Source organism: Dromaius novaehollandiae, chromosome 12, assembly GCF_036370855.1.
Source record: "Dromaius novaehollandiae isolate bDroNov1 chromosome 12, bDroNov1.hap1, whole genome shotgun sequence".
NCBI lineage: Eukaryota > Metazoa > Chordata > Aves > Casuariiformes > Dromaiidae > Dromaius > Dromaius novaehollandiae.
In genome coordinates this window covers 11432614-11451155 of record NC_088109.1, presented here as the reverse complement: position 1 = coordinate 11451155, position 18542 = coordinate 11432614, and the positions used below count along the sequence as shown (strand labels likewise).

General features: G+C 35.7%; 1 protein-coding gene across 2 annotated transcripts in view; it reads left to right on the top strand.

Moving 5' to 3' along the window:
* Positions 1 to 18542, top strand: part of ERC2 (ELKS/RAB6-interacting/CAST family member 2) — a 492995-nt gene that overhangs the window by 242966 nt on the left and 231487 nt on the right. For both annotated transcript variants that reach the window (XM_064518915.1, XM_064518916.1), the window contains exon 13: positions 741 to 934. In XM_064518915.1, coding sequence (XP_064374985.1) covers positions 741 to 934 — 194 coding nt within the window. The remainder of the gene's footprint in view (positions 1 to 740; positions 935 to 18542) is intronic.

Genomic DNA, 18542 nt, shown 5'->3' with positions numbered 1-18542 from the left:
GTAAGATTGGGATCTGCACTGTTGTTGTTGTTGTAGTCATTGCGTTTTTTCTTGTCTGTGAAATTGCCACCCATCCATGCATGTGTTTGCCAGGTTTGTGCTGTTTTCACCAATGGGCTTGTTCTTCTGGTGTTTCAGGCTAAGTATTAACAATAGGAAAAAAAGGATTATTGGGTAGCCTGTCTGTTGAAAACATTTTTAAAAATTTAATGTTTTATGTTTTAAAAACAGTGCTTCATAAAAACTAATTTCTTCCTTTTTAAATTCTTAGTATCAAACTGCATTTGAAACACATCTGGTGATACAGGTTACTGTATAAATTTATATATGTATAATATATATGGAGAAAGAGGGGGAATATGCTTTATTAAGAAATTGTCTATATGTTTGAAAGAGTTTAACAGCTTAAAAGGAATTAAATGAATTACAAGGTTATTTTTTTAATTGCAGAAAAATTAAAAAATACGGTAAAATTCATATGTAAAAAAATCTTATTTAATAATTCCTCCCACTATCAGGATGCAGCTTTGAGAAGATAGCACTTGAAAATAATTTTAGGAAGACTACAAGGATATTTCCATTACTCTTTTCAGTGCTTCTATAGAAAAAATTGTCATCTGACAGAAATACCCATAATCCTTTTTATTGAAAATTTGACCTCCGAGACTGAAGAAGTAAAGCTCTTAAAGCTATGTAAGGTATTGTTATCCTTACTCTTTTTTAAAATATTGATTCTGAAGGCTCACGAAGCTGAAGAGGAGGCACGGATGAATCCAGAATTTGCAGACAGAATGAAACAACTTGACAAAGAGGCTTCATACTATAGAGAAGAATGTGGCAAAGCTCAGGCTGAGGTTGACAGACTTCTAGAAATACTCAAGGAAGTAGAGAACGAGAAGAATGACAAAGATAAGAAAATTGCTGAGTTAGAAAGGTAATTCTTGTATTATTTGTCTTATGTTGAGTTGCATTTTTATTTATGTGATCTTCATCGCAGAGCATAGACGTTAAGAGTAGAATATGTTTTTTAGGAGAGTATTTGTGATGTCTCGTAAAACTGTCAGAAATGAAAAAATTTGGTACTTGAGAATCACATCTCCTGTCTGTTGACTTTGGAACAATTGAGGGTTTCCACTTTTTTTTTTTTTTCCCTAAAAGGAACATGTACAGGAAAAGCCGCGTGCAATATACAGTGAGAACAACCCTCTGGAAGAGCAATGTTAGGGGAACAACTTTGTCTTTCTAGTGATTCTGATTTAGTAACTGGTAAATCAAAACTGTTCCCACACATGTATTTTCAGCAGGAACAGCATCACTAGTTCTCAGAGGTCATGGAAGGTATTGGTAAGTGTTTCTTAGCAGTCTCATGCTGCTGGCTCTGAGTATTTCTCAGTGGTTCTGCAGTCTTTGCCCCCATCTGGTGAATATTTTCTGATGTTGACCAGGTTGCTTTTGTCTTATTTCTGAGGAGGTTATACAGTCCCTCCTAAATGGAGATAGCAGGGTTTGGGGATCCATTTGTTTCACTCCCTTTGAAATTAAATAATTCTCTGAAGCTTCTCCCATATGTTATGCTGCAATTTATTTGATTGATAAGAAATTTCTGAATATCTGATTTCTTCTTTCCTGTCCTATCCTTAGCTATGAAAGAAGGAATTTTATTTTCAATTATTTTATGAAATGGCTTTCTAGTGATCAAGTTGGAAGACGAGTGCTACATAGTGCCAACAGTGAGATTTTAAGGGTCTCATCATTGTGATTATTGCTATAGTTCCAGTCAAGACACAGCATTGCTCTGTCCCATTAAGGAGAATTACCAGGAAAGAGGGAGATCTGTGGGAAATTTTGGTTACCTTGCGGGAAGGGAAACAGCCAGCATTAAAAGGAAGCTGCATGGAGCATCTTTTAGTGATGGAGACTTACCAGCCTTCACAATTATCTGTTGCTTTCTCTGCAGACATTTGGCAAAGGTTTGTTTTAATAATAATGAACAGTATATAGCTATCAATCTTCAGATTTATCCTATCTTGAGAACTGAGACCTCAAATTTGAATGGAAAAAATCAAGATTTGTGCTGAAAATACAGTTCAATGTTTACTTGAGGACAACTTTGTTAGCAGTTCGTGCTCTTACCACATCAGGAAGGGTTTAGAATACTATATTATTTGTGTGGGTTTTAATAAGTAAGGCAGATATTGGAGGAAGGTATTAGTGAACCATGGTCACTTTGTACACCATGAATGTGATGTCTGCATAAACTCCAAGATCCTAAAGTAAGATACTGGAAAAAGATAACAAGATTAGTGAATCTGTGTGGTCATGAACGTGCTGGCTATTCCATCAGTGTGGGTATTGTAGGGGCAATTACAGACCTAAGTTTGTAATACAGTGACTCCAGGTGTGAGCAAGCTGGTGGAGACTCATGACACATTCTTTGCAGAAACAGTAGCTGATACCCTCACTAGGCTCTAAAACTTACTGAACTATTGTGTGATAGCAGAAAAAAGAGTAGGCATGCTAAACTTTCATGCAAGAGCATAAGCTGAAGAGATCTATTACATAGAAATCACTTCATGCATTGAATGGTTTAATATTAAAATGACAATTAAAAGATGACCATAATAAGGTAGTGAAATTGTCATCTAAAATTTGTAGTAAATTATAATTCAAGTTAAGTATTTTATATAAAAAAGAGCTAAAGACACTATATAGATCAGTGCATGTATTAGAATTAAAGTGAAAAATATCCATTAATTCCAAAGAAATAAATGGGCCAAGAGAGGGCAGAGATTTTGCTATGCCCTTGTCAGTATACAACTTCTTCTCATCATCTGAGAATGGATTCTGTAATAGAACAAATTTTCTATTTTTGTGTTTATTTGTTTGCAAGTTTGATGTACTCAGTGAAATTTTGGGTCACTGGTTTCTACTCCCTTATTGTTCTTGAGGGTGTCAATCACAAACTAACTGTTTGGAAAATAATTTGGTACTATTGAGTATGCATAGACTTTTTGAACAGGGTATGCTATACTCTGAACGTGATCAAGTAGGTAAGCTTTGCTATGAATCTTTACATGCTTCTGAAATGCTTACAATAAAATGTCTGTGGTATGGCCAGCCAAGGACAGTAGTATAGTGCAATTTTTGGCACTCATCCTACTCTAAGATTTGTTAGCAAATTCTATTAACTTTAATGCAGTTTCTTACTTGATGCAAGTTAGGTACAACTTCCAAGATAAATTTGAAATTCCTGTATATACAGTTTATATGTTAACTATTGTAAAATGACAGGATTAACTTAGAAGTCATCTATTATTGATTTCATCATCAGGAGTTAAATTATTTCTGCCTTGTCTTGGTAACAGAATCTTAAAGCTACTTTCTACCCCATGTGAGCCCAGGCACAAAGTGGGTGATAGGTACAACAAGGCCAGCAATATAAAGGTATAATGGGGAAAGAGGGTGTCTAACTCTGCTTACTAATCAGGCTCATGTAAGGTTTCTCTAAAATGCAAGCTCTTTTTCCGTCTGCTTCCTCATTTTCTAAAAACGTTTGCCTTAAGGATGTAAATCTGTATATAACTGTGCCACCTGTTGGCATCCTGGGAGAGGGAACTTTGATGTTGAAATTCCCCTTTCTAGGGGGTTAGGTGGAGTGTAAAGTACTGTACATTTTATGAAGTGCTACTTCTTTTTCTGCTTCTAACGACTACTTGATTGGCTCATTATTGAAGGTAAGAGGTGGAGCCAAAGCTCAGTTTACCCACTTTATGGGAATAAAGCTTTGTGAAAATGACTGCAACTTTAATAGAAGAGTGTTTGCAAATGTTCTTTCCTTCTTATCCTGCTGTTTTGTAATTCATATAATGTGCTCTAGGTTGCTATTTTCTCTTCTTACTTTTTGCCCTTCTTTTTTTTCCCTGCTCAGAACTACACATCTTCAGCATTTCTCCTAACTTCAGATGCAAAGGCTTATCTGGGGTTTTGTGGGAAAGTGAGTGTTCTTTTGAAACATATTTGCTGGTTAATAGCTTGCTGGGATCCGTGGGCATTCCTATGCCAACATCACTGCAAGATAATTGCTTTTCAGTTGTGCAACATGAATTATCAACATTTATCACCATAAATTTCTGAGAGAATTATAAACTGGAGCATTGCAAGCTATGGTGTCTCCATAATATTAAATATGTTTACATATAAATTCATCAGCATAATGTGTCCTTATTAAATCAGTTCATCTAAGAATTTATAATGTGCGTAATAATTTTATCACTTACAAATCCACATAAGAATTAAAACGGGAAAATGCATTACTTTTTATACAGTTTTGTTGACCATGTATTATAGAGTGTCAGATACTCAAAGGCAGAGATACCTGCTTCAAGATAGGGGGAATTAAATTTTTAAATGCATGCTATGTGGCAGATGAACATTATTAATAATAGTGATGAAAATTTTATATGAACGGTAATTCTTTTGGTTCAAACGTGGGTTTTTTTTGCCTCAGAAGCTGTCACATTTCTGAGTTGCATCACTTAAGATCCATGATTCATACTGTTTCTCATATATACAAACATGTTGGTCTGTTTTGTAAATTATTGTGTATAGTATGTAGTTCTTTCTCTGCTACTAATGCCGTTTGGTAACTTCTATTGCATCTTTCTTGGTTTGTCTGTTTATAATGGGAATAGAGTAAAATAAAATGAAACATATCCTGGCATAATGTACTTTCCGTAAACTTAACTCAATGCCTTTCTTTGGTTTTCTTCGTGAAAGAAATATGGTACATTTTTCTTGGACAACAAAAATGAAGCTGGGCAAGATAGTGATCAACTTAAATCTTAATGTGAAGGTCCTAGCCAAAGTGGAGATAACTGAAGCTGAAAGGGAACTGTTGGGATGGAAGTATATTGTTCAATGCTTTTGTTATGATGTCAGAATGAAAAGTATAACTTTTATGGAATATGCTGGGGAGTTTGAATGATGAAACTGAGTAAAACTCAGTAGTACAACATGCATGCTTGTGAGTTTAGGACCAGCAAGGGTGCCACCTGTAAATGAGGGATAATTCTTTGAAAACAGCTTAAGAAAAAAGAGAGTGGGTGAATTTTCTTATGGTAGTGTCATTATGAGCCATCTATATAATGTGGCAGACATCTAAATAATGAGATGTGAATAGTCCTGATATGTCTGAATAAATGTTTGCAATAGGGATAGGAAAGTATTAATGTTATAAGGTGCCAGCAAGACCACATGGGGAACCCTGCTGTATACTTCTCATCAGTCATATTCAAGAAAGTTGAATTAAAACTGGAAACAGGTGCAGAAAGGGCTGGTAGTATAACTAAGGAAATGGTGTACTAATGTCACAGGAGGAATCCAAAAAACATTGGCTTGTTTCTTTGGGAAAACAAAGGCTCGGTAGGGATGCTTGATCTCTATAAATATATGAAGGGGTAAGCACTGCAGTGAAAGAACAGTGATTTAAGTAAAATAACAGTGTTGGCCCAAAATTCAATGGGTATAAATTATCCATTAAATAAATTTAGCCTAAAAAGAGAAAGACGTGGTGGTCTTTTAAATTTAGTCATCCACAAGGACATGGAAAGAATTTGGGAAAAGGCTGATAGTGAGACATAGAACAGGACTAGCATGAGTTACCTACTTCCATCTACAGGTAACTGATAAATATTGTAATCCTATCAGATTGTTGCTTTTTAAAGAGTGAAATGTTGGAGCTTGATGATGGAGGGATGAGAAGGTACATAATAGTATAGATTATAGGAGCTTGGATCTGTTTTTTTCCAATGGCATGTTAGCTGGTCAGTCATTTGCTTGATTTAGTGTGACTTCTCCGTAAAGCCTATAAAGATATGAAAGTTCCTTTAAAAATATTGTTTTAACTCTGAGACAAAAAGTTGGCTTTTAAAATGTAGTGTATAGGATAGTAAATAATTGCTGCTTAGGCTAGATGACCGAGTAGTGAACAGAGAAAAAGGAATAAAAAATGGGACCCAGTTAATATGTGACCTGAATTGTGGTTTCTGCATTGTGTCATTAGTTCTCTTAGAGATAGGTCATGAAAATGCCATTCATCCAGTTCTTTTTTAAATGAGGTGTCACAGATTGCACTTTTTTGCACCGTAGTCGGGAGCATCCTGATTATTTGAAGCAGAAAATGTCTTTGTTTAAGGGTTGCAGCTTTCGATTGACTGTGTCACATTCAAGATCACTTTTTGCATTTATTCAGTGTGTATAGTTACCTGTTCTGCATCTTCAACGATAAGTTGTGTGTGATACTCTCTTGATGTACCTTTAAGCTTTTGTGGTATTCAGACTACAGTTAATTTTATTCTGAATTGCTTTGTGTTTGAATTGTGGTGAAAATAACAAGTCCACACAGCACTGACAATTCATTGAAGAAAATGTAAGAAACCAACATCTTGAAAAATTATGTTTAAAAAAAAGTATTGTGTCTTTTTTTTTAAATTTACCTTTCATAAATGAATGAAAAAAATGTGCACCAGTGACACTCTAAGGATTAGTCTAGCTTGGTTTAAGGCAGGAATTTATTTTGTTGTAGTTAATTCAAAGAGCATGTTAGATATTTTGGAACAAATAAGTTATCAAGCATCCAGATATTTTCAGTGATGAAGTACTAACCTTATATTTAGGACTGAAAAAAGATTGCTGTCAGCCTGAGAAGGGACTGTATTTCCTGGGGGGGAAAATCTGTGTCTTTGATCATTGTTAGGTACAGTGCTTTGTGAACTTCAACCTGACGTCTCTGAACAAGCTGCCAAACTGTGTAGCTGTTTTGGCTTTCATTAGAAGGCTTGATGAATGTGGGCCATCAAACCCCTGTTGGTTCAAAAAAAGACTTCACAGCATATGAGACATTTGTGTGGCAGCAAACACTACCAAATCGCCTCCACCTAATTTGTTTGCTCCTTTTGGTGTATGTGTACGCAAGGATGATTATAAATATGGATGGTTGTGCAAAGTCCACAAATAAGGTGCCATTTTACTTTAAGTTTTTTTTGTTCGGAGCTCAGCAAGGAAATACTGTACAGGAATTTTATTTTCCTTTTTGCTCTCCCTTTCCTTTTCTTTTTTTGAGAAAAGACTGCTGATGTAACATCTGCTTGTTATATATTTAAAGAACTAATGTGTTCCTCACTTTATTCTCTTTTGCTGTCTCCCTCCCTATCTGTTTTTCTCCAAACTGCCGCTTTCATCCCTACTCCAACCAGCTTGACTTCCAGGTCAGTATTTTCTGCTCTCCTACTTAATTGCTCCTTCCTCAACCAAAATTTTCATTGATATTTCTTTTCTTTTCTTTTTTTCCTGTCTGAATTCCATATTAATAACTTCTGTTTGCCTTTTTTTTTTTTTTAATGATAGACACTATTATGAGGTTCTTGGTCATTCCACTTCTGGATCAGAAACTTATCTCAGTAAATGAATGCTTTGTTAAAGTTTTTAAGAAAAGAATGCTCATTAACAACATATTGAATTCATATGTTGTTTTTTTCTTTTTTCAGTTTTATTTTTATTATCTTTGCTTAGGAATTCATCTTTCAGAAAAGCTTATGGGTAGACAACCCGACCCAATAAGTCATGAACTGGATGATAACAATAATATCCAAAGAGATTTATACTTACACTCAGAGACTTAGTCTTACTTATACTGCCACCGCTATTACTATTATTGCAAACATAGTAGAACAGGTTGGAGTGGTCCAGCTTCTGGTTCAGAAACTTCCAGCTGTTTGTACTGGCTGGATTCTGGACCAGTACATAACTAACTGCAAGGGACATGTATGAGTATGTGTGTATTTTCTATGCAGTGTTTGTGTTCTGCGTGTTCTGGTCAGATGCAAGTTTTTCTTTCTTCCGTATTTTACATTAGTTGTGCCAGCACTTATGTGTGTGTGTTGTTTTTAAGTAACATGTATAAAGGATCATGTAATGTTCTCATGGACTGAACAGATGTAGATGCCAATTTCCTCTGCTCCTGCGGTAGCCTGAGTCTTTCTACAGATGTCAATCTTGTGACAATATATGAAAAAATTATGAACCTAGGAAAGCTCTTGTCCTACTGATTCTTTTTCTTTTCCAAGTCATGCAGAGTTCTTGTGACTTTTCCCTTTGTGTAGTACGGTGCACTGCAAAATATTGCTTGCTAAATTGCACAGTGCTGCAAGAAGTACCATGAAACCTGAGATCTAGTTTATTCAGAAATTAGCTGAAGACCTACTGTGGTATCTTTTTCGTGTTAAAATGCAGGTATATTTGGCTTTCTACTAGAGGATTCTGTGGTTCCAAGAACCTGGACAGAGAAAAGGGAATTGAGATATGCAAGTTTGATTTTGAGCAGTAGAGAAAGTTTCAGACTGGGGTTTGCTGAAACCACAGCCTAGGAAAATTGCATTTGTGGATGTGCATCCCAGGGACCTATGTGGGAAGATCTGAACATTTTATTTATTTTGCCCTTGTGAAGGAAAGGGTGAGGATGGAGAAAATTTATGAGTCTGACTTTATAGACAACTTTTATTCTGTATTTCTACAATTTAAGAAGCATGGATTAACAGCTTGTTGAAAAAAGTGAAAAGCTGTAGTGTTAGATCACTACAGTAACTACCTGTGGTGAGCGGGCCTCGTGAGCGGGTGAGCGGCTTATCGTGATGTAAAGGTTAAAAAAGAATTAACTGTTTCAAACTTAAAATAACATATAAAGAAAGCATAAGAGCAAACGAGCAATGAACAATAGGAACGAACAATAGGAATTAGACATTTTTTCACTGTCTGTACCTGTATCAAACACTGACTCGGACAGCCTGAACATAATTTTTATACATTGTCTTAACTGCAATCTGCAGAATGGAAGGAAGACTTTTCTTTTATTCTTTCTTGTTTTACTTAGCATAGATCCAGAAATTATTTACCTCAATAAATGATAATGGTCAAGTGTTTTGACAGTATCAAAACATGACATGGCTAAAATGTAGCTATCCAGAAGTAAGATTTGCTCCATTCCTTCAGATGCCTTTTCAAGTTAACTGAGTGCAAACAGGTTGTACTGTGGGGTTTTCTATAGAAACTCTTATGCAAATGTGATAATTTTTTACTTGTTGTAGAATTATTAGAGTTCATTTGGAAGAACTTCGAAAGCAATTCCCTATAAAGTCAGGTAGATTTTCAATTATATGACTATAATCTTATGACATTACTTACCAAGTATTCTTACATGTTAATATGTTATCTTGTGGTTTGTGTTCGAAGTAAAAAATTATGTAGTCAGCATTTTTTCTCTTAGTATACTTAGATGGTATTTTTTTCTCATGCTTATGGATGACTATAATGTGTCTATAATGAAGTCTTAGAAAGTCTACATATTATTTTAGAAACTGGTGACTTTATACGATTTGGATTATTACAGGCTGATCTGTTTCTTCCTTTCTCCACTCCTTCCTAGTGACAGGTATTTAAGCTAGTTCCATACTCTTACACTCATTCCTTATTTTTCATTTTTCTGAATTAGGTGATTCAAACTTATACAAGTTTTGTTTCCCATACTGGAGCAGCTTTATTTTAGGCAGGAGCAGTCCTTGGAGAATAGGCTTTCAGTCACTATCAATGCAGAATGTGTTTATGTTTTCGCAGACCAATTGAACTGGAGTAAAAAGGAGAGAGTAAATTGCAAAGACTTTCCAGGCAGATAGTTTCAGGTGTCAAAGCTCTGCATTTGCAGATATGGTTCCTGGTACCAGGATGTCACGTGGCACATTTGGCTAGAATTATGGCAAATCTCCAATCTGCCCTTATGACATGTTCAGATCTGAAGTTTTCAGGCCTTTTATGGTAACGCATACTTTTTGTACAGCATTATTTTCTCCCCATATAAAAGCAGAGCTCTCCAATTTGGGAGAGTTTTTGTATCTTAGTCTTGAAACTGAATTCTCATTTGCTTTCCAGAGAGGATTCAAATGCAGATGCCTTGAAACTGTCTGGCAAAAGATGGTTCATTATTAAAACATTGTCAAGACAAGATGTTTTTTGCCTGCATTATAGCACATCACAATCACCAGTTACTTTCCAGATGGCAATCTCTGTTTCTGCAATTTGAATCTTACTGTTTTACTGTAATGAATTGCATGAACACTGATTGACTTTCTTTTTAGTGTATATCTACTACAGGCAAATTTTGAAGTATTTGAATGGATAGTTATTACACCTGAGTTGTACAAATACAGAAACAATTTATTTTCAGCCTTTCTTTCTGCCACTAATTAATTAGAGACATTTGCTTTGGAATAGACTTTGATGAAGTTGGTATCTGAATGAGCACTATGGCATTTCTATCAGAACGTATTCAACATTTATTGGAAATCTCACTAGCCAGGGAGAACTTAAAGAAAAGTATTATGTTATGCGGTTGTCATTATGGTTGGTTTCACTGGAATTCAGTGATTGGTATGCGGAAACATTTGTTCAGCAGTTGGAGGTGCAATTTCTGTTATGTTTTATTGACCTAAAAAACAGCTGACCTTATTGAAGCAAACTGTCCTCATAACCCTGCCAACTTTCATCCCTGGAGTCTTAGATAAGTTATAGCGTATGATTGGAGTTTATTGTAGGATTTCAGTGAAGTGTTAAGGTTTCACAGCTTGAATCGTCATTAAAGTCAAAACTTAATTTAAGAAACAGATCTATTAAATATTTAATTTCTGCTAATATATATATTCTCAGTTGCCATTTTATTCATCTTTTTTATGCAGAATTTTTAGAATGGTTAGAAAAATGATGTGTCTGTTTCATGATATGCTATTGATGCTGATGGCAAACAAGAAAATAAAATACATTATTATGTAAATATGTATATTTATTTATGTGTGTTTCTACCTATATAATAAAACAAGTTCTAAGCACAAGAAACAGTTCTGTGACATTTTTTTCACTTAGCTTACAGCAAGTTAGATACTCCCCAATCTCTTCTGCTTGTAGATAACAGGAGATGGATGTTTTTTCCTACATGTGTAATATACTGATCAGTGCTAGAAATTTTCCCACCAGCCTCTGATGTTGGCGTTCCTAATTGTGTCCATGGGAGGCAAAAGCTCAACGAGATGTGCAAGGGAAAGTTTAACGGAGTTTTAAATTTAACATACTAGCCTTCCACAGTTTTGTCAAATGTCAGTTTGATGGTTCCAAGGGTAGAGTGATATGTTGTTCAAAGATAATTTCCCTGGAGAAAACGAGATAGTGCAGTAATGAAAACTGAGAGAATCTGTGATATACTTTACTCTTCAGAGAGTCTGGTTTGTCTGAGTGAGAAACATAGTTGTCATACTGGGTAACTGGCAGATTGTTGTCATGTCTTTCTGTTGTAGTCTGTTGGCTATATATACAAAATTGCCTTTTGAACATTTTGAAAGAGATGAAGATTTAATAAAGATCGTTTGTGTTTAGCTGATTACATATACGTTTTTAATTTGTGTATATTTACATTTCATTTTATTTAAGAAATAGTAAAGTAGGAAGTGTATTTCATTGGAATTGCATTTTATTGAAAAGAAAAAGGAGTCAAATCATCATCCTTTACAAAATAAGCAGAATACATAGAGATAAACAATGAAAAGGTACCATTTATCACCATTGTGACTGCCAGAGGTACAATGATGTCAGGATATCCTGTGTACAGTAGAGGGGTGTGTGTATATGAAGAGACATCGTGAGATAGTACAGCTTACCCTCAAAAAGCTGTGACTGAAAAAGAGACTGGGGAAATAAATTCAAGATTTGCACTGTTGGTGGAATCACCTCTTCCACTCATGTCATTTGCTTCTATAATGCCTGAGCAGGCTGACTGGATTGAAATGCTCTGATCTAAATTTATAATAAGGGGAAGTTAGTATGTCAAAACAAGAAATTGTACAAGGTGTACATGATTTATTTGGCGATCTGAAGGGGTTCTGCAAAAACATGGGAAATTTGTTTTCTGTATTGAATGGAATGGCTGGATTGATCTGAGAACTGCTAGGTTGAGCCAGGTATTGCAGAAGAAGGATTTGATTCAGAAGGAAATTGCAGAGAAACATGGAGTGCAGCAGAGGAGGTTTGATCCTGATTGCTGTTAGGCTGAGGTGGACATATTGTGGACGAGCTGAATCCAGAGAATTACTGGAGTCAGGAGTTGTTAAAAAAGAATTTTATCTGGAGAACAGCTGGAAAAGACCCGATGAAGCAGCAGGGGGACTGAAACTCCTTTGTGAGATATTGGGCAACAAACCCGTTTCGGTTACTGGTAACAATTAGTCCTAACGGTATCAATTAATAAAATAGCTGAGCAAGCAATTGCCATATTAAATCAGACCAAATATCCTTCTCATCTAGTGTCCTGTCATCAGCAGTGTTAACCCCCCTTCCTCTCCACCTCCCCCCCCCGCCCCCCCCCAAAAAAAATGCCCATAAGAAGCAAATGCAGAACAATCCTTGGTATACAAGGGAGATGTGTGACAGATGAGTCTTCTGGTACAGATTTCACACATGTTCACGTAAAATGTCATCCAGTAAGAATGTGCTGAGACAGACAGTAGTGCAATGCCCTGTATTGGAGTTTCACTGGTTGCAGTGCAGACCATGTGTGGAAACAAAGTGATATGAACCATAGTTTGGAAAGGAGACTTTAGTAAGTCCTTTTCATTCATGCATTATCCTCATGTGGATATTTGTAGCATCTCTCTAGGGCTTTGGAGGGAACCGTGTCAGACTAAACATTTCTTAAATAGAGATTCTGGAAAAGTTCCCAGAGCGTATGTTAGGTAAACCCTTCCTCCCACATTTTTGTATTTGAGGTGAGAAACGTTGCTTCTGTGGCACTCACATTATTTCTATCATGAAAAGTCATTGGTTCTCTCATGGCAATCGTATCTTCTTGTGGATGCTTTTGGAGGCAATGTACTTGTCATACTGCAGCAGTCCGAGTATTGAGAAATCTTAGGCCAGACTTCAAACATCTGAAATAATGAGATTTAAAGAATGAAAGGAGGATTATTTGTGTTTGCTTTGTTTTTCGAAGCATTAGAATCTGCTTGTGGGTGTTTTTTGAGACCTACCGATCTCTGTGGGCTGCAAGCTTGCTCCTTTGTTTGAAACTGAAATAGCCATGTAATCCATTGATATCAGAAGCTGGAAATATAAGGAAAACATTGAATATACTAAAATTCATTCTTCTCAATAACTGGCAACTTGACATTACAGCATTTTTTCATTTAGTTGGAGAATTAGGGATGTGTGAATCAAATTATTTGGCGATTGTTAAAATACTGGCTATTTTTGGATGACCATTGTGACCATTGTTTGTGCTGGTCATCTTGATTCCAGTACTTTACTTTATATCAACACAGAGAGAACAAGGAGGGTGCTTCTCAGTTCTAGGGAGTGGGTGGATATGAATGGTGACATGGGGTTTGCCATAGTCTTAGCTACAGGTGAATGATGGGAAAAAGACCCATAGTTCTCCTTCTATGAGAAGGCAAAATTATCACAAGAAATTAGTCTCTTTTGAGATGTATAGCAGAACAGTGGTCATTATTATTGAAAAACAAAGTCAGTTTGGTCAAAGTTAACCTGAGAGTATTCTCAGTTAATTAAGCTTATTTCATGAGGGAAGGCCTCATGGTCGCCTTGGCAGGAAGGCCAGTCCAGTGCCAGTGCAACGTCTTTCTTCTGTCTCTGCAGGAGGCATCTGCTCAAGCTTGCCTTCTTATCCTGTATGAGAAGAGACATGCTAAGGAAGCTACTCCCATTTATATCTGTATAGTGACTATCACTGTAGAGTGGATATTTGTTTCAGGTACATCAGCTCTTTTCAGTGAGACAGAGAAACCCTGACTGCTAGTTTGAAGCACCTATGAGACTATTCATTTCCTCCCACAAAATAAAGAGTTGAATAAAACTACCACTGTAAAAATGAATTTGCAACATAGGTCAGCCATAGGGAGATAGGTTATGTTGGTATACATGTAGGTATATACAATTTTAGAGTTTAACAACTGTAAAGGAAGGCAGTTCAGGCAGTTGAAGTCCTGTCCCTGCTGCTTTTCAGTAGGAAGTAGAGAGGCGAAAACATAGTTCTTTTGCAGGGAAAAGGGAGAGAGTGGGAATAAAATCTACTATGTCTAGAAGGGAAAATGTGAGCCAAGGTTTTTTTTATAGGATGGAGTTATTCAGGCATGTGAAGAAATGAATCCTTTGGGATTTGGTGGTGAAGTATTCCTCCAAGTTCACCTAAGGTACTTGTTAGAATTTATTATATGATTCATTTTATTGTTTAGAATTTAGAAGTAAGTAAAACAGTAAGATTTTTCACTTCTCTGCTCAGCAAACACTACCAAGAAAATGAAGTTTTTTGCTAGCAACAGCAAGAGAGGGGAGGTAAGGTACAAATTATTAGCATAATTTTGCTAAATATTCTTTATTTATGTCTCCCACCACACCTACATAGGTGTTAGATTTAGACAAAATATAGCCTTTATGATAACAGATACTTACATATCTGTTTTTCTTTCTGGGATTTTTTTTTTAGAGCCTGCAAAGAATTCATCAGGAGACAGATCCTGGAGTGTTTTCACTCTTTCTCTCACTCTTCCCACCTTTTTTTCCCCCCTCCCAGATAGAACTGCCACTTTCTTCTTTGCAGTCTGTCTAAAGAAAATTTAAGAATGATTTTGGAATTCAGTCATGGGAAGTTTTGCTGCAATGAAAAGACACTTTTTTCTGTAGGAAGTCTTCATTCAGAACATTTTACTGTCATATATGCTTATGTGTTGGTCTGTATTTGTCTGTGAGCTTTTTGTGTTAGTCTGTCAAAGATTTACATTAAAAGCAGGAAGACTTCCAAATTCAAAAGAAGCAGAAGAGATGTTATTTAAAAAAATGGTTTTATAGCTGAGAAATAAAAAATGGCAGCTGATTTACAGTAATGTTAAGCTTTAGTAACAGATGAATCAGTATGAGCCATGTCCTCCTTAAATCAGGCGATCATCTGGCCACTTAAATTCTCAGAGCTTCAGTGCATTGTGTAGTACTATGAAATAGAATAAGAGAAGTTGTACAGAGAAAAGATCACAATTTTTGGCATCATTTTTAATGAAGTAACAAATATTCATAGCAGCTCTGTCATCATATTGCATATGAAGAAGTCTGAATAACCAGAGACACAAACTCCAGCTGAAATAATTATTCTGGAGGAGTAACATATTAGAAGTAGTAAATTGCTTAATTATAGCTTTGGAGCTTTCTGAGGCTCCATTCTACATATGTTGCTTGTTTTGTGGGTGGAGTATATAGTACCAGTGGTGAATACGCACTTTGTTTGTGTCGGTTATGGTTCAGTCCTGATAGGGCTTCACCGAAACAGTTCACACTGATGTATTTAGCCCTGCAATGTGTATATAATTGTCTCTGTTTTGAAGACTCCCTGTTGGGAGACGGGACAGGCAGCTGCTTTGTACCTTCGGGTTCTCTGCCTTGTTGCTTTTTGGTACTGTAGTGGTGACACGCCTTACCTCCATGAGAATTGTTCTTTCTCCTTTCAACTTTGGGCATGGTAATTCTCTGCTTACTCTTAGCAATGCGCTAGCAATGAAAGGCAGTGGTATTCGGTGTTGCTGCCATGGGACACGTTTGCTGGTCACAGAACATAACCACTGTGTAGGATGGTGAGCTGGCTTTGAAGTTTTGCAGAATAGTTTTTGTTTTACAAAAATGCTTATGAAATAAAATATTATTTTATATGTTAATAAATTTTAGTTCCATTCTGACTGTGGTTATGATTATCGCTTCCTGCCATTTTATATTGATGCATAAAATTGCATGAATGATTCAGCATGGAACAGGCAAGTGATCTGACTTGAACACCATCTGCATCATAGAAGGGTGCCAGGCCCAGTATCATTTTTTACAGTCAGGGAAGTAAGAACAAGAATAAAAGTTACGTGGAAGCTCAGCTTTTTGGACATGTTGGCTGTGTCAAAGTAATTAATTTCTTCACGGTTGGAATGGTTGTTTCTATTTTTTTCATTTAAAGTATACTTCAGTTGTTGGTCATCATGGCAATGGTATTAGACAATAAAAAGAAAATAAGAAAGGTTAAGCATAAGGAACAAATCAAAATGTTAAAAGATGCTTTGGATACTACTAATTCTCTAGGTTGCAGAATATAAATCTGGATTAAAAAAACAAAACTCCCAACCTGAAAGTTTTTATATATTCAAATAACAGCAGAGCAAGATATTACTTTGCTTTTTATTAGCATATCATAAATTTTAAAATGACTGGAGTCTAATTTATTAAATAAATTTAGCAGACAACCAATAGGGCTTTTCTTAAGAAAAATTTTGGTTATTTGAAATATGGCATGTTTTCTTTGTCATGTCAAAATTTCAGCCTACCATGCATATACGTTTTCTTATCGTGATGATACCTATTTTCCCCAAACAAATCCATCTATGGGTTGTAAGTGAATACACAGTGTCCCTGCGTATTTCTGTCAGGAATGTGTCTGTCAGTAACCCTCTTGACATCTCTTGTGATGTTTACAGTTTACCAGAGTCTAACCCATCTTTGGTTTTCAGGCTTGTAAATGGCTGGTAGCAAACTTATTTGTACTTCAGGAAAATACCAGAAATATTCCCCTATCTCAATGGGAATTTTATCTTACAGATTGCAGTGGAGCTGGATCTTAATTTTAAGAATTACTTAAAAAAAAAAAAAAAAGCCTCATGCTGTTGTTTCATAGTCTTTGTTCAATTAATAGATCAAACGGGAATGTGTATGCACTTTCAATTTTTAAGACAGTGAGAACTGCTGGAAATATTTCTGCTGAGCCTTGCTGAAGTAATGTAGTTCAGAATGGACACTCACATGGACAGGATTTACAGGATCAGGTCTTCTGCATGACTAGCTACTGAGATCCAGAGTGCCCAGTAAAGTGTTAAGATACAGTTTATTGTTCATGTACATGAATCCTTTGTGAAGATGTCAAGTATCTATAAAGAAGAAAGGCAAGATCTGTTTTTTTCTTAAAACTTTCAAAGCACAATAATTTTTTCAAGCAAAGACCTTGGTAAAATTCTTCCCAATGCATGAATAGAACAATAGGTGAAGAGGTTTGAATATTTAAAATTAATGTGCAGGGTTAAGTTTTAAAATAGATGTTTGGAGACTTTCATTTTTTTAATTACTTGTTTTGACTAAATTGTTATATTTCATAAAATAAAAATATGACCGTTCTGCTAAAAACGTTCTCTGTTTATCTCTGCTGTCAGTTGTGCTCTGTATTTTTTTCTTTGCTCTTATATCAAAATCATAAAGAAAAAAACTTATAATCTTATTTCCTATATGTATTATTTTCATAATTAACCTGCATATTTTGTTATAAAATTAGCAGGGAGGTCTAAAGGTTTTGGCATCCTGGAGAATTTTTTGATTGACTTTCAGACACGTAGTCCCATTGTAATACTATTTAATATAATGAAAAGTATTACAGACACATATTCCTTAACAAAATGTTACAAATTTTGCTCTTAGGAGTATTTTGTATGTCTGCATTTTTTGGATGCTTTGAAAGAAAAAAAGGTATTTGAGATATAGAGTAAGGCTGTACTAAGCATGAAACACTTATTTTTGGCTGATGTTACCTAGTTTTTGGCCAAGGTACGCAGGTGCCTAATTAAAACTGGGGCTTTAGTGTAATAGCTTGACCTTCTGTAGTTTTCAGAGAAGAAAGTCTTGGAGTATAGACTCCAGTTACACATAGCTGTAAAATAAGGTCTGAAAGATACTCACATATCTGCTGACACTAAATGTAAATATTTATTTTTAAAAGTTGGATTAAATGAATTAGGTGTAGTATAGTCTGGATTACGAGATCAATTTGCATGTTCTTCCAGAAGAACAAGGAAAGAAAAGTTGATTGTGGTTAAGCATAGTCATTAGAATTAGTGATATTCATACTAGCAAGAACCAAGTGTTACAGTGTTTTGATATTCGTATTCCTGCTGATTAAGATTCTGTTGGAATCTCCATGACACTAGTGTCTATTTCTTACAAAAACTTTTCTATTTAAAAACTAAATAGAATGAAAGGCTAGTGTACTTGCACATGGATATATGGGCATGTTGAACTTCCTCCTGTACTGTTTGCACAGCAAGTTTATGGGGCTCTAAGTCCTTTGGTCCAGACTTCACTGGAGAGAGTTGCAGGGTGATGTAAGAGTTTTTGTCTTTTCCCTTCACCTATCTTGTTCCTGTATATAACATTTTACATGTGCCTAAATGTGTAGCAGTTGTAGCCGGCTAGTTCTTCAGCAGTGTTAGAAATCTCATCTTGATTCTTGTGTTCTTGGTAGTCTAATGGCATTTTTATGAAAATGTTCTTGGATGCTGAGGCAAAGGGATATAGGTATTGCTGTGATTTTGATACCTGATTTTAAGTCGAGTGCCCAGCTGAGATGGATATGCATGGCTGTGAAGCAT